The 17,224-nt window shown below is 38.7% G+C and overlaps 1 protein-coding gene across 1 annotated transcript; it reads left to right on the top strand.

Moving 5' to 3' along the window:
* Positions 1 to 24: 24 nt before the first annotated feature.
* prxl2b (peroxiredoxin like 2B) lies at positions 25 to 15,957 on the top strand. Its single transcript, XM_067431272.1, has 7 exons — positions 25 to 215; positions 1,742 to 1,946; positions 4,348 to 4,399; positions 4,790 to 4,853; positions 5,067 to 5,142; positions 5,683 to 5,801; positions 15,496 to 15,957. Exons 1-7 carry the CDS (start codon positions 153 to 155, stop codon positions 15,520 to 15,522), a joined length of 606 nt encoding a protein of 201 aa, XP_067287373.1. The 5' UTR covers positions 25 to 152; the 3' UTR covers positions 15,523 to 15,957.
* Positions 15,958 to 17,224: the final 1,267 nt, after the last annotated feature.

Genomic DNA, 17,224 nt, shown 5'->3' with positions numbered 1-17,224 from the left:
GACACGCGTGTCACTCACGTCATGTCTTACACAAGTGGGCGTGTGTATATAACAGCGGCGCGTTTGTTTGTGTCTGCTTGTGTAAAGTGTAAAGAACCGCTGTTGGAACAGGGGCGAGTTTCACACCTGAAAGCGACAAATAAACTACGAAAATGTCATCCGTGAATTTGACCACCCTAGGAGCCAACCTACTAAAAAACACTACGTCTGGAGAGGTAATAATTCAACTATGTTACAATGTTAGTTAGCCTATTACTAGCAGACTACAGTGATGTTCAGATGCAAACTGAATCATTTCAAAAGCTTGAATGAGTAACGTTAAGGTTATTAAAGAAACCTGGTTATTGAAATCAAGTAATACTATCACCTAATGAAATCATTTAAAGTAAAATTTCAAAGTGTTGTCATGAATTGAAAATCACTTCCTGTTCGGATTTTTCACGTAACAACTCATTCATTGCTTGCATGTGTCAAATGAAAACACATTATTTCATAACATAGTCTTTTTATACTGTAATGCAACAAAACAAAACTGCTTCTAACTGGCTGTATTTCTAGGTACCTGTACTGCAGTGTCAAAATAACTTTTTTAAAATTTTATTTTTATATTATAGATGTAGTTATTTGCCTCCTAAGTTATATATTCAATTTTTATTGTTTTTGTTTTGTTTTACAGTTTAAAGGCAAATGTTTCAAACCATATAAACGTGCATGTGGCTCAATTTATTGTAGATACTTAAAGGCACAATATTTGGATTCATATATCCGAAAACCACTAGAACAGTGTTATATGTTTTGTTGTCTTGTGTACTTTACATTATCCAAATGTTTCCAAGAACGCTTAAATCCAGAGAAATAAGCAATTTTGACCAGGAAACAGACCGTGTCACCTATCAATGACTTTATACCCGTGTTACCCCTTAGTTTCTGATTTTATAGAACCATGAAAACATCAAGACACTTTAATATATGATGTGTTTTATTAGACAGGTGAGCAACTGTTTGGAAACGTTCATGGACAGAAAACTTGTAATTGTCATACAACTCAACACAGTTAGTCTTATTGTTTAAGTCTTGTTTTCTTGATTTACTGCGAGTTTTAATGTCGATCTAGCTCACTGCAGTGCGTCTCATAGTAGCCACCGAGTAACATTATAACAACTATCACATGACTATAACAACTATGACACAAACAACGTCCATGAGCATGAGTTCTTTTCAGAATCAGAAATTCAGGTTTTTGTGAAAATGTTAAATACGGTATGTAGTCTCAATTCTGAGCTCATAAAAAACGGCATGCGTAATAATTTTAAATTAATAATAAAATGAATGTTATAACTTCATATGTAATCAACTACCCCAAAATGTAAATAAAGTTGTATTCATCCATATGCGTGTTATTCTATATGATCTGGAACTAATGAATGAAACCCTAATCAGAGATTTGCTTTGAATGCAATCTACATTTACATTTTGCATTTAATCATTTAGCAGACGCTTTTATCCAAAGCGACTTACAAAAAAGGGGAGAGTAATAGAAGCAACGGAACAGACAAGGCCAAAAACCTGTAAGAGCTGTAAGAAATCTCAATTAATTAGCACAATACACAACAATTTTTTTTTTTTTTTTTTTTTTTTTTTTTTTTAAGACAGACATCTACAACAAAAACTCACGCCCGCAAAGTGCCGAACACTGGATTTTGATAGCTATGATAATCTATCTGTTCATCTTGTTTATTAGATGGTGGAGGTTGGTTCTCTGTGGCGGGAGCAGGCGGTCGTCCTCTTCTTCTTGCGGAGGTTTGGTTGTCAGGTGTGCCGGTGGATGGCAGGGGAGGTCAGTAAACTGGACAAAGACCTGAAAGCAAACGGTGTCGCTCTGATTGGCATCGGACCTGAAGAAGTAGGAGTGAAGGAGTTCAAAGATGGGGGATTCTTCAAGGGCGGTGAGGATTTGGCACTTGTAGCTTGGCTTTATATTGTTCAATAATGTTCCTAATTACTTAGTTTTACACTTATGTTCCCATAGTGAAAGATCTTGTAGTTACCGTATAAAGGTCTCTTCAGACAAAAGACAATAACTATACCTATAACGATGAAGAGTCGTTTTTAAAAATCATTCTAAATAAAGAAGAATAGCAGAGTCCGCACCACTACTGTAACAATAATGGCACAGAGAAATTATATCATTGGAATCACTTTTAGGGCCAGATTTACTAAACAGGGCAAATTAACGTGAGAGCGCAATTCCAAGCAAGCATCAATGTGGGAGTGGAAAGTTCAGCGTGTGATCTACTGACGAGACGCAAATGAGAGAACACAGACTTAGCCGGGTCACGTCCAAAATGACCAACGCAATTTACCAATTAGCATCTGGTTGATGGTAAATAATGGAGCAAATACCAGTAAATTGACTAGTGCAAACCTAGGTAAATCCCCTTGCATGATTCATTGTAATACTCTCCTCCCATACACTTTGCGCCTTAAAAGGAAACTACTAAAAATGCATGCAATAAGATCAGCCACTAAAATGACTGTCCATGTCCTTTTAGTGCTAATTTGTCACTACGTGTCTTTAGTAAATCCAGTAGTTAAGTAGTAGGTTTGTGCAGTTAGTAAATCTGGCCCTTGGAATGATTTTTTCCCAGCTGATGAATAATAAAAACACTGAGTGCGAATCAGACTCCATCCTTTAAAGGTGAACTATGTAGTATTTTTGCAGTAAAATATCCAAAAACCACTAGGCCGGTGTTATATATTTTGTTCAGTTGAGTACCTAGAATATCCCAGAAGTTTCCAACTATTTGTAAATTGTGAGAAAATTGCTATTTTAACTAAGGACAGGGACGTTTCAGCATAGCGGTTGAGCGAGTCGCCTGTCAATTGCGTCATATCTGCGTTACCCTCGGTTTCGGCTTTTATTTGGCAGGAGCGCTTTACTCTTAGCAGTGTGAACAAGTGAACGCACGGAATAAAGTCATAACATCGTTTTAAACACACTTAAATGTATCTAATATTATAAACAGAGCTGCATTACCTCAAAATCATAACCGGAAGAGCGGATATGTGCAGGCGCCCGGCGAATGTGTCCCGTCCAGTCATAATAAAAGTCCCGGTATTTGCGAGGCGGGTATTTGTTTAACAATCGCTCCAGCAGCCGTGCTCAGCTCCACAACACTCGGTCCTGCTCTGCTTTAGACTACAGTAACGTTAATAACCGCATGCATGAACGTGATTTCTGCCCGAGTCCTATTTTCCACCGGCTGTGATGAGAAGACCACATCTCCCAAGATGCTGCGATCACACTTTGCGTCATCAAACTACGATTTGTTTTGAATAGGCGCCCTCCAGGGGACGAAAGCTGCATAGTGCACCTTTAAAGAGTTGAGCATTTAAAGCAACAGACTGCAGAACTGCAGCGCACGCTTATAATAAACGGAACAAAATCCTCCGTTGGTTTGGACGCTAGTATTGTTCTTGGTGTGAAGGGCGCTGTAGTTTTATCATCTTTGCTTTATATGCTCAAGCTTTTAAAAACGGGATGGATTCTGATTGGCTGTCAATGTTTTGTTTATCAGCTGGGGGGGGGGGGGGAAATCATTCTGAAAGTGATTCCAATGATCTTGTTTTTCTGTGCTGTTACAGTTACAGCTTACAGTGTGGTGTGGACTGCTATTCTTTCATATTTCATTTTTATGTTATTTTATGATATCTTTATCATTATAGTTATCGTCCTTGGTGTGAACGTGCCTTTTGAATAAACAGAATGATATTGTCCATTGGTGTGGGCGCTAATAGTTATTGTTATCTTTACAGTTATCTTTCTTGGTGTGAATGGGCCTCAATAAAAATGCATCGTTTTTAGTATGGGAACCAAACCTAGGAAATGAGTCAAGACTATGAAAAACATATTTATTTTTAGTTTTAAGAAAAATAAATATTTAAACCTGAAAAATAACGCATAACATAAAACACAAAGTGTCTAATTAAATTCATGTAACTGAGTGACATTGATTAATTTCTTGCTTCCATTAAAGCACAAGATGCTCAAATTCAGGTTTTGTTTGAGTGTCTCAAAAGCAGGAAATACAAAAATGCATTTCACAAGTGCACTTGGACCCCAAGAATGATTTCAATACTGCATTTCTTCTGAAATAAGTGATAACCTCAGGTTAAGCTCATTGTGTGGGTTTCAGTTTGGTTTAGTGATTGAATTCCTGTCTTTTACTGTGATTTGTACATGTTACTATGCTTGCCATGCCTGTGTTTACCTTGGGTTTGTCACTGATAAAAGGAGAATAAGCATCTTCCTGATCCTGTTAATATTTAACTTTTTCTTTGTTTTAGACATCTACATTGACGAGAAGAAACAGTGTTACAAAGATTTAGGATTTAAAAGGTATGAGGCATGCTTCAACCTAAGCATATTCATGAGTATTTTTACTTGTGGTACTGAATTCTTCATTTTAAAAGGCTTAAAGGGATAGTTCAGCTGAAAAAACAAAAAAAATCTCTCAACATTTCCTCTCCCTCAAGTTGAAGAATATGGTTAACCATACATTGACTTCTATACTATGAAAAAATAAATAAAAATACAATACAAGTCAATGGGGTTTGTGTACCAACAATATCCAGAATATGATCTTTTGTGCTCAACAAAGAAACTCGTACAGGTTTCGAACCTCTTGAGGGTGGGTAAATGATGGCACAATTTTTATTTTTGGGTGAACGTATGCATGATGTTGGACCTTAACACAAGCATAATTAACAAATATCTTTTCAAACTCAGGTACAATGCTGTGAATGTGGTTCCTGCTGCCATGGGAAAGCAAGTGCGAGAAATTGCCTCTAAGGTATTTATAATGCATTACACATTACCTTTAATAGTTGTTTTCGAATGCAAATTATAACTGTGGTCCAATGATAATTAGTGATTAAATGACTAATATGACGTCTTATTTCTAAACAGTATTTATAATGACCAAATTTAAGGTGTTAAATTAATAATAGCTTATTTCCCTTTTAGATAAAGCTTTTGATTAATAATTTTTCACCCTGTCTTAAAGGCGAGTGCAGAAGGAATTCATGGGAACTTTAGTGGAGATCTTCTGCAGAGTGGAGGCCTACTCATCGTCGCAAAAGGTAAAAAAAAGTTTGAGTTTTCATAATTTTCTCAAGGAAAATAAATTGGTCTGAATTAGACTGAAAATAAAGCAGTCTGCATTATTTTCACTAGAGGGCAGCATGACTTCACATGTAAAAATTGTTGCCCATGAAAATCTGTTCTGTGCTCAACCATGAGAAATAATGTGAAGAAATCTGCCTGAAGCAGAGATTAACATTTTAGAATAATAACTCGATGTGTGTGGATTTGATGAGTCTGTGAACTGCTTCTGGGTATGGCTGGCATTAATTTAGCAACACAACTAAACATGTTTTCCCACAATTACTCATTACTTAAATGCAGTTGGATGTTGAGGTTTGTTTGTAATTCTCATTAATCTCATGATGATTCTCATTACTATAACAGAGTTATGAGAACATTTGTCCAGACGCAATTGTTTTTCTAATTAAAATAGATTAATTTAATATTTAAACCATGCATGTGTCATGAAATGTGTTAAATATGTTTAGCTGTCATGAAAACAATATCACAATGCAAGAATGTGTCCCTCTGTTCAGGTGGAGAGAAGGTTTTGCTGCATTTTGTCCAGAAAACACCTGGAGACAACGCGTCTCTTGAGGACATCACCAAAGCCCTCGGGATCTCTGCGAACGTCCAGTCTGGTGAAAAGCCACAGGTAAAACAGGAAGCATTTGTAAAGTCAAACATTTCTGTTCACACCTGGAATTAAGATGCATTTTGATTGATCGGATCACAAGTGGATGAGGGAGACACATTCCCGTTTATACCTGGTGTTTTAATCCTGGTGTTTTAATCCACTATTAACCACTTCCTGATTTCTTCAAGGAGAGGGTCTATGGGTGGGTAAATGTATGGATTTTTTCAGATCTTTCCATCTAAAGGTCGAAATAAGCTTGCTCAATTTAAATATGAATGCAACCAGAGACAGAGGAAAAACACATGAAGAGGAGCAGCTTTTGTGTCGGCTCTTACAGCCTCAAGACCAGCCAACTCCTGTGAGTGTGTTAGATATCAGGAATAGTGAGAGAACATTGAGCTTGGTATGTTTTTCATCTTCAAACTAAACTTGGGTCTTAATGCCGACCAAATTTAAATCCCATCTGGCAAGTGCGCTTCCCATAATGTTTGCACATTAGGTCTGTAGGGTGGAGCGAAGACAGTCTTTTGTGGCTATTTGAACACATTCGACCACATGAGCGTCTACACAACGAACGCAATCCGGTCAAATGCGTTTTTCACTGCCTCTGGAAGTGGTCGAAAGTGGACAAGCTCAAAACATTTTAGACCCGGTTTACATCTGTATTTAGCATTGTCCACTGAGATCCCATTGACCAAAACGCATCTTAATGCCAGGTGTAAGCAGGGCCTTTTATACTGGAGTATTAGTCAAATTACGGATGAAAAGTTAGTGGTTGTGGACCAGTCTGGAGTTCTTCCTCTAAGTTGTTTCTGGGTATTTTATAGTAGCAAAATTGCAATAAATAAGGAAATCCATTAGGACTGGATATAAATGCATCAAGTCAAGTCAAGATGACTTAAAACTATTTAAAAATGACACAAAACAAGCAATAAAATTGGTTAAAACAAACAAAAATCCCTATTTCTTATTTTATTCACTCCCCTCATCAACAGGTTTTTTTTTTTTTTGAAGAACAACCAAGGTTCCCAAAACTTGGATATATAATAAGCCTAATTTTCAAAGTGTTTTAAGGTTTTTGAGGAAAACTTTCCAGGATTTTTCTCATAATAGTGGACTTCAATGGGGTCCCAATGTCCAAATTGCAGTTTCAATGCAGCATCAAAGGGCTCCACACAATCCCAGGCGAGGAATAAGGGTCTTATATAGCGAAGCAATCTGTCATTTTCTAAATAAAAAAATTATTAAATAAACTCTGTATATACTTTTTAACCTCAAACGCTTGTCTTGAACTAGCATCCATGACTTTACATTAATTAATTGTGGCATTACAGAGTTCATCAAGTAATGAAACAAGTAAAGTCTTTATGAGTGAGTCATTAAATCATTCATTCAAAATTATAAATAGAAAAAACATTTATTAATTCAAATTACATTAAAAAAATTACATGAACTGCAGCAATTAACATTTTTTATCTGAACCACATGTTGTCTATTCATAATTGTGATCTCTATCTCTAAACAAAACTCTTTTTTTTAATAATTTGTCCAGAATCATGCAGCTCTAATGTGTGCATATATTATCTTAAAACAACTTTAAATGCAACTAATACAGAATAATAGGCATTAACATACTGTGTGTTTTTATAAAAATCCATTTTATAATTGATTTTTGTTTTAGAGATCTTTTTAGGAAAATTAATTTCTTATGATATTAGTCATATAAATTACATTTGGTACAAATTAACCTGATGTTTTTTAACAAGTGGTTTGATGCATGATATTATATTACTTCTGAACAAATGATTCTTCTCCACAAACTGTCTAACATTACCCAGTATTATATGTTTACTTTAACTGACTCAAAAATGTGACCACACTATTACATTAAGGTATTTTTGAGGCCAGTCTAAATAATGTACAAGGAGCGTATCACTGTGGTTTTTACTGCAGTAAAGAGTTTATAGAGTGCAAGATTTTGGGTTGCATTGATCCATGCAACCACACAAGAACGTTTAATTACATCCATGGTGAAACCAGGACACCATTAGACAACCTTACCTTGTTTTGCTCAATTTCGCTGGAATAATATCTTGCTTCTCAGCGGCTTAAATAGACCAGAATATGAGGAAAAGCACGATTACACCCTTCAAGGCCTCCACAAGACATGCTAAAAAATCTGTGTTCTGCCGCAGCGTGAACTAATTCATGTCAACGAGCAGCTTCACCAATCGCTGTTTTATAAAGAAAGGCATGAATCTGTCTGATGTTGGCGCACAGATGCTTTGGCTTATGTAAGTGGATGTTGGAACAAGTGAAGTGATTGTGGGTTAGAACAGAGTCTTGTTGTGAGACCGATCTCCTGGTTTAGTGTGATCTTAACCGCCCCGAGGGCCCATGATGCACCTGGGTGTGAGATTACTCTGGAGCTCATCTAACAACAAAACCCACAAAAATGAGCAGATGCCATTTTTTTCCCCCCTGGTGGTTATTAAAGGGGGTTTTAACATAGACGTGCAACTCCTAACGTCACACATGGTCTGAATTAAGAGCTTTACCGTGGTATCCTGCAGGAAATGGCACTTTTGGCCTCTCTTTTCCTTGTCAAGCTCAAGATGAGGTGAAGTAGACAAAATGACCATGTTCAAATGGTGGACACAGTTCATCTGGTTACATTTTCGTAAATTTCATCAGGTTTCCCTGGGCAAATTAAAGTCACACACCTTATTTTTAGAATGTAAGATTGTGGTCTCATTTATCATTTTTCATGCGGAAGTCAAAAGTCTAGCCACACTAGAAGGATCCATTGTCGTACCACACCCTTAGATCTACCAGAAGAACTTTAGTCCATCCGATGAATAAACATGGTGTCATTCAGCAGCATATCTCAGAGCAGATCGGCCCCAAAGGTCTTCTCAGGAAGGAAAGGGCCCAACAGACAGTCAAGAGCTCAAACCCAGTGTCGTCAATGGATCACATGGGAGAGTCTCAAGGGAAATCAGATGGACCATTAAATTGATGTAACTGATCGGTCAAGGGCATTATGGTTTTGATAGCGCCTCACAAAAGACTTTAATAACCTTCACATAACTTTCTCACAATCCAGTTTGTTGTCTTCAACCATTAGATGAAGCTCTGAATGAACATTTAAAGGGATAGTTCACCTAAAAAACTAGACGTTCCAAACCTGTACGACATTCGTTCATCTTCTGAACACAAATAAAGATCTTTTTGATGAAATCTGAGTGATTTCTGTCCATTTGTTGACAGTCTAAGCAACTACCTCTTTGATGCTTCAAAAAGTTCATAAAGAAATCGTAAAACTAATCCATTGTGCGCTTTAGTCAAAATTTTCTGAAGAGACTCGATCACTTTATATGATGAACAGATTAAATTTAGGCTTTTATTCACATAAACATTGATCAATGAACATAAACAGAAGCTCAACCAAACCTGCTTAATGTTCAAGGACAAACCAAATGTGCCTCGTAACATGAAAATGAACCTCATTGGTTCTCGCTGAAGCTCAAACGTGCTCCGTAACACGAGAATGAACCTCATTGGTTCTCGCTGAAGCTCAAACTTGCTCCGTAACACGAGAATTAACCCCATTGGTTCTCGCTGAAGCTCAAACGTGCTGCGTAACACGAGAATGAACCCCATTGGTTCTCGCTGAAGCTCAAACTTGCTCCGTAACACGAGAATGAACCTCATTGGTTCTTGCTGAAGCTCAAACGTGCTGCGTAACACGAGAATGAACCCCATTGGTTCTTGCTGAAGCTCAAACGTGCTGCGTAACACGAGAATGAACCCCATTGGTTCTTGCTGAAGCTCAAACGTGCTGCGTAACACGAGAATGAACCCCATTGGTTCTCGCTGAAGCTCAAACGTGATGCGTAACACGAGAATGAACCCCATTGGTTCTCGCTGAGTCTCAAACGTGCTGCGTAACACGAGAATGAACCCCATTGGTTCTTGCTGAAGCTCAAACGTGCTGCGTAACACGAGAATGAACCTCACTGGTTCTCGCTGAGTCTCAAACTTGCTCCGTAACACGAGAATGAACCCCATTGGTTCTTGCTGAAGCTCAAACGTGCTGCGTAACACGAGAATGAACCCCATTGGTTCTTGCTGAAGCTCAAATGTGCTGCGTAACACGAGAATGAACCCCATTGGTTCTTGCTGAAGCTCAAACGTGCTGCGTAACACGAGAATGAACCCCATTGGTTCTCGCTGAAGCTCAAACTTGCTCCGTAACACGAGAATGAACCCCATTGGTTCTCGCTGAGTCTCAAACGTGCTGCGTAACACGAGAATGAACCCCATTGGTTCTTGCTGAAGCTCAAACGTGCTGCGTAACACGAGAATGAACCCCATTGGTTCTCGCTGAAGCTCAAACTTGCTCCGTAACACGAGAATGAACCTCATTGGTTCTCGCTGAAGCTCAAACTTGCTGCGTAACACGAGAATGAACCTCATTGGTTCTCGCTGAGTCTCAAACGTGATGCGTAACACGAGAATGAACCCCATTGGTTCTCGCTGAAGCTCAAACTTGCTCCGTAACACGAGAATGAACCTCATTGGTTCTCGCTGAAGCTCAAACTTGCTCCGTAACACGAGAATGAACCCCATTGGTTCTTGCTGAAGCTCAAACGTGCTGCGTAACACGAGAATGAACCCCATTGGTTCTCGCTGAAGCTCAAACGTGATGCGTAACACGAGAATGAACCCCATTGGTTCTCGCTGAAGCTCAAACTTGCTGCGTAACACGAGAATGAACCCCATTGGTTCTCGCTGAGTCTCAAACGTGCTGCGTAACACGACAATGAACCCCATTGGTTCTCGCTGAGTCTCAAACGTGCTGCGTAACACGAGAATGAACCCCATTGGTTCTCGCTGAAGCTCAAACTTGCTCCGTAACACGAGAATGAACCTCATTGGTTCTCGCTGAGTCTCAAACGTGCTGCGTAACACGAGAATGAACCTCATTGGTTCTCGCTGAGTCTCAAACGTGATGCGTAACACGAGAATGAACCCCATTGGTTCTCGCTGAGTCTCAAACTTGCTGCGTAACACGAGAATGAACCCCATTGGTTCTCGCTGAAGCTCAAATGTGCTCCGTAACACGAGAATGAACCTCATTGGTTCTCGCTGAAGCTCAAACGTGCTGCGTAACACGAGAATGAACCTCATTGGTTCTCGCTGAAGCTCAAACTTGCTCCGTAACACGAGAATGAACCTCATTGGTTCTCGCTGAGTCTCAAACTTGCTCCGTAACACGAGAATGAACCTCATTGGTTCTCGCTGAGTCTCAAACGTGCTGCGTAACACGAGAATGAACCTCATTGGTTCTCGCTGAAGCTCAAACTTGCTGCGTAACACGAGAATGAACCTCATTGGTTCTCGCTGAGTCTCAAACGTGCTGCGTAACACGAGAATGAACCCCATTGGTTCTCGCTGAGTCTCAAACGTGCTGCGTAACACGAGAATGAACCTCATTGGTTCTCGCTGAGTCTCAAACGTGATGCGTAACACGAGAATGAACCCCATTGGTTCTCGCTGAGTCTCAAACTTGCTGCGTAACACGAGAATGAACCCCATTGGTTCTCGCTGAAGCTCAAATGTGCTGCGTAACACGAGAATGAACCCCATTGGTTCTCGCTGAAGCTCAAATGTGCTCCGTAACACGAGAATGAACCTCATTGGTTCTCGCTGAAGCTCAAATGTGCTGCGTAACACGAGAATGAACCTCATTGGTTCTCGCTGAAGCTCAAACTTGCTGCGTAACACGAGAATGAACCTCATTGGTTCTCGCTGAGTCTCAAACGTGCTGCGTAACACGAGAATGAACCTCATTGGTTCTCGCTGAGTCTCAAATGTGCTGCGTAACACGAGAATGAACCTCATTGGTTCTCGCTGAGTCTCAAACATGCTGCGTAACACGAGAATGAAACCCATTGGTTCTCGCTGGAGCTCAAACGTGATGCGTAACACGAGAATGAACCTCATTGGTTCTCGCAGAAGCTCAAACGTGCTGCGTAACACGAGAATGAACCTCATTGGTTCTCGCTGAGTCTCAAACGTGCTGCGTAACACGAGAATGAACCTCATTGGTTCTCGCTGAGTCTCAAACGTGCTGCGTAACATGAGAATGAACCTCATTGGTTCTCGCTGAAGCTCAAACGTGCTGCGTAACACGAGAATGAACCTCATTGGTTCTCGCTGAGTCTCAAACGTGATGCGTAACACGAGAATGAACCTCATTGGTTCTCGCAGAAGCTCAAACGTGCTGCGTAACACGAGAATGAACCTCATTGGTTCGCGCTGAGTCTCAAACGTGCTGCGTAACACGAGAATGAACCTCATTGGTTCTCGCTGAGTCTCAAACGTGCTGCATAACACGAGAATGAACCTCATTGGTTCTCGCTGGAGCTCAAACGTGCTGCATAACACGAGAATGAACCTCATTGGTTCTCGCTGAAGCTCAAGCCTGCTGCGTAACACGAGAAGAACCTCATTTTTATATTTGGGTGAACTAATCCTTTATCACTGATATGCATGAGCTGGACCTGCATGCACAGTGGCGACTGTGAAATATTTCTATTAATATAACTACGCACCACAGCTGCTCTATATTAAAACGGTTACTTTTGGAATAGCCTGCGTTGCTTTGAAGTTCAATAACAGGACGTGTCGCAGGTCTTGTTTACCCATTAAAGACTACCGGCGTCTGTTTTGTTGTTATTGAGCCACCAATGCCATTTCCTCTGGGAGTGTGTGGTGCAATGGTTACTTTCACACGGCCGTAAACGCAATGCCAGACTGACCTCTGCATCCCAGTTCACCTTTGATTGTAGCTTGAAAGATTTCCTTTATTACAATGATAGTTCACCCTAAAAAATTCTATTCTGTTTAATGTTTAATGTATGTTTACTTAATTTTAAAGTGTCATTGTTACAATTTAATTACATATTTAAGTACTGATTAATATTAGGGAACCCTATAGTAACCCTAATATGTGATGACACTTTAAAATAAAGTAAACATTCTTTAAAGTAAACAGAATTGATTTTTTTTTTTAGGGTGAACTATCATTGTAATAAAGGAAATATTTTAAAGGGTTAGTTCACCCATAAATGAAATGTATGTCATTATCTCCTCACCCTAATGTCGTTCCACACCCGTAAGACCTCCGTTCATCTTCAGAACACAGTTTAAGATATTTTATATTTAGTCTGAGAGCGTATCTAAGTGTATGCACACTATACTGTCCATGTCCAGAAAGGGAATAAAAACATAATCAGAGTAGTCCATATGAGACATCAGTTAGTTCATTAGAATCTCTTGAAGCATCCAAAATACATTTTGGGCCAAAAATAACAAAAACTACGACTTTATTCAGCATTGTCTTCTCTTCCGGTTTTGTTTTCAAGCCTCAAATAAAGATCAAACGGTTATGAATCAGCGTATTGATTCATGATTCGGATCGCGTGTCAAACTGCTGAAATCACATGACACTGGTGATCCATGAATCAATCCGCTGATTCATAACCGTTTGAATATTTATTTGAGGCTTGAAAACAAACGCGGAAGAGAAGACAATGCTGAATAGAGCCCTGCACGGGCCTCAAATCTAGGCCCTAGCCCGGCCCTGGCCCGAGACGCTGAGGCCCTAGCCCGGCCCGTGTCCGACAGCTTATCAAAAATCTCGGCCCGAGTCCGACTGGAGCCCGTTTTTATTTTATTTTTTTATTTATTTATTTTTTTACATTGTTGCAGCCATTAAAATAGTTCGGTTTTGTTTTTAATGTCAAAGTAGTTATTTTTCGTTTCGTTCCTTTATTATGTTAATTTAGAAAAATGTTTAGAGCATTTTTTTGTTTGTTAAATTAAAGTTTTAATTTTTTTAAGTGACGACCAAAAGCGGCCAGCGGCCGACAGTGAGTTAACCGCATATTTAATTAATTTAGTCTCTCAAATCAACTCTTGACTTGTCTTGCCTATAATAAAATCCATAAAACACTTCAAGCATCACAATGTTAGTTAATTTCGCCAACTATTACCACCAGTAGCCTAAAAGGCATTTTTGACGAACTGAGGCAGGCTGATTCTGCTCGCGGCTCTCGCAAACGGAGCTAAACAAATAAAATAAAAAAAGCACATGCAGGTTGTCTTATAGCCTACCTTACACCTACGCAAATGAATATAAATCCCATCTTCAATTCCCGGGGTATATGCTCATTTAACGGAGTTTACAGCAACGGAAGCAAAAGATTAAGATGCATTTTATTCAGCAGCTTATTTCAGATTCAAATACCACATAAGAGAGCGCGACGCACTGGTAAGATAATGATCTCATTCATCTCATTCATTTTTATTGAAGATGATGGTGTTTTTGACTATCTTAGACTTATTTTAAGTTTCATTTACGGCCATTTGCGTTGGCTTGCATTAGTCATTTGCGGCGATGCGTGTTGCAGCCCCATCATATCTATCTGACTACAACATATAGCCCATAACACATTGTGACACATAATGACATTTTCATGTTTGAAAGTCTGTAGGTTAACATAAATGCAGATAGGCCTAATTGTAATAATAAAAAACAACATAGCCTAATTATCGATTTTGAAATATTAAACCAGTCAATACAGAACGAATTATTCTTTTGCCGTCAAAACCATGGATATGGCATGGGCCGGCTACTGCCGAAGTTGTCTTTGCTGTATCAATAGGCAATATATTTATATTTAACATGAAGTATAGGGCTTCCCTGTACATTAATAGCACCAGACGCCCCGCAGATGACACGCAACAGAAACGCCACGCTCACACCACGCTTGCAGTGTGTCTCCGCGCTGAAGAAACGCAAGCTGCTGCTGCTGGCGCAGACTCTGAACCTATGCTCTGAACACTGTGCGAGCCATCTTGACAGTCGCGTTAGCTATTATGGTCTCGTGTTGTTTCCACCAGCGCACTGAGCGCAGAACTCATTGTTCCTTTTAATTGATAAAATAAATATAAAACGAAGGAGAAGCCTATAAAAAGGCCCGAAGCCCGGCCCGCGTTTTAGGTATGACGTGAAAATTGGCCCGAAGCCCGGCCCGAGGGGCGTAAAAAAGTCGGGGCCCGTCGGGCTCGGGCATAAATGCAGGGCTTTAATGCTGAATAAAGTCGTAGTTTTTGTTATTTTTGGCCCAAAATGTATTTTCGATGCTTCAAGAGATTCTAATGAACTAACTGATGTCTCATATGGACTACTGTGATGATGTTTTTATTCCCTTTCTGGACATGGACAGTATAGTGTGCATACACTTAGATACGCTCTCGGACTAAATATAAAATATCTTAAACTGTGTGTGAACGGAGGTCTTACGGGTGAGGAACGACATTAGGGGGAGTCATTAACGACATCAGTTTCATTTTTGGGTGAATTAACCCTTTAAGGATTAGGGTTTGTTTGAGGGTTAGGTGCATGTAATTATGCAACATTTACTGTGATTATTATGGTGAGTACATGGACATTGTGTATCAAGGACACTGAAATAGTGCTACCGTCATTTGTCTTTTACTCACCTTCATGTTGTTCCAAACCTGTATCAAACTCAAAGATGTATAAAAAATGTGTACGTGTTCAAAGTATGCCCAAATTTTAATTAATAATTTTCACACAATCAATCAAATTATTTTTTTATTTGTGTGTCTTTTACAGTGCAATGAAGATGTTTGCACAAGATAGAGGCTTCGATGTTCTTCAGGGATGAATGGACCGTGTGATTCCTGGTTATCCAGTGTTAAATTCCCCCTAATCTGCCTCAAATCCTCTTTTACATGTGTGTGTGATACTTTGGTTTAGATGCTCAAATATGCAATGATCATACAATCACAATAAGCATTTTCTTATGCATTATCCTGTTTCTTTTGTTGAAGAGTAATTACGCTCTCACAGTAAACGTGGTCTTAAACACTAATGCTGCATTAATCCTCAAATCCTCAAAGTTTGAATTTTGTCGAAAGCGTTGTACTAGAGAAGATAATTCTTTTAATGAGATTCTTTTATAAACATGCGTTGATCCATTGATGGGTAAAACACATCTGACCAAATGTGACTTGTTAATTTAAGAATGTGAATGACATTTTTTAAGATGTACATATTAAAACTCTTACCAAAGAATGTGTTTTTTTATGCATAAATGTGAAAACAAAAAAAGATGCATAAAATATATTTGTTGCTTTATATAAGTTTATTTTGATGCTTACATATTTTCTCTTGTATATCATACAATATCTAAATAAGTTTAAGGTAGCTAAATAACATTTTTAAGCCATATTTTTTTGCTTGAACAGTCAATATAGGCAGAAGAACAATATAATTACAAAGCATTCACTTGGAAAGTTGTTAAAACATATATGGTCTCAATTAAACATGGACCCTCATATAATATCAAGAGCATTTCTGTCAGTAAATATAAGCTTGAGATCTTTCACTGAACAAGACCAGCCCCAGAGACATATTCATATAGCAGCATCTGTGGTCATGTGGCATATCTCAACATGAGGGTGAATCTCACAAAACCTGCTAATATGATGTCCAGGTCATATTTCAACTATATATATATATATATATATATATATATATATATATATATATATATATACACACACACACAATTATGGGTTGTTTCAAATATGGGCATAAAATGGTTGGGTTTGTCCATATTTGACCCAACCATAGATGGGAACAATCCAAAATGTATATATATATATATATATATATACACATTTTGGGTTGTTCCCATCTATGGTTATATTTATATAAATAATGGAAAGGGAACTATTTTTATCACATGCCTAATGTCATAAAAATCTTTAAACTATATTTATGAAATAACGTGTGTGTATACAATTCGATATGTATGTATATACATATACATATAATGGTTGTTTTAAATGCAATCTAAAAATGCTGGGTTGTTTTAAACCCAAATGTGGTGAAACAACCCAGAACATGGTATGCTGTGTTTGGGACAGGTTTTCATGAGATTCATCTGTGAACTGATTCATACAGGGAGCGCAGAATTATTAGACAAATTAGTATTTTGACCACATCATCCTCGTTATGCATGTTGTCTTACTCCAAGCTGTATAGGCTGGAAAGCCTACTACCAATTAAGCATATTAGGTGATGTGCATCTCTGTAATGAGAAGGGGTGTGGTCTAATGACATCAGCACCCTATATCAGGTGTGCATAATTATTAGGCAACTTCCTTTCCTTTGGCAAAATGGGTCAAAAGAAGGACTTGACAGGCTCAGAAAAGTCAAAAATAGTGAGATATATCGCAGAGGGATGCAGCAGTTTTAAAATAGCCAAGCTTCTGAAGCGTGATCATCGAACAATCAAGCGTTTCATTCAAAATAGTCAACAGGGTCGCAAGAAGCG

This window comes from Pseudorasbora parva, chromosome 22 (genome assembly GCF_024679245.1).
Source record: "Pseudorasbora parva isolate DD20220531a chromosome 22, ASM2467924v1, whole genome shotgun sequence".
Classification (NCBI taxonomy): Eukaryota; Metazoa; Chordata; class Actinopteri; order Cypriniformes; family Gobionidae; genus Pseudorasbora; species Pseudorasbora parva.
The sequence above is the reverse complement of the archived record's forward strand: the minus strand, read 5'-3'. Positions and strand labels throughout refer to the sequence as shown.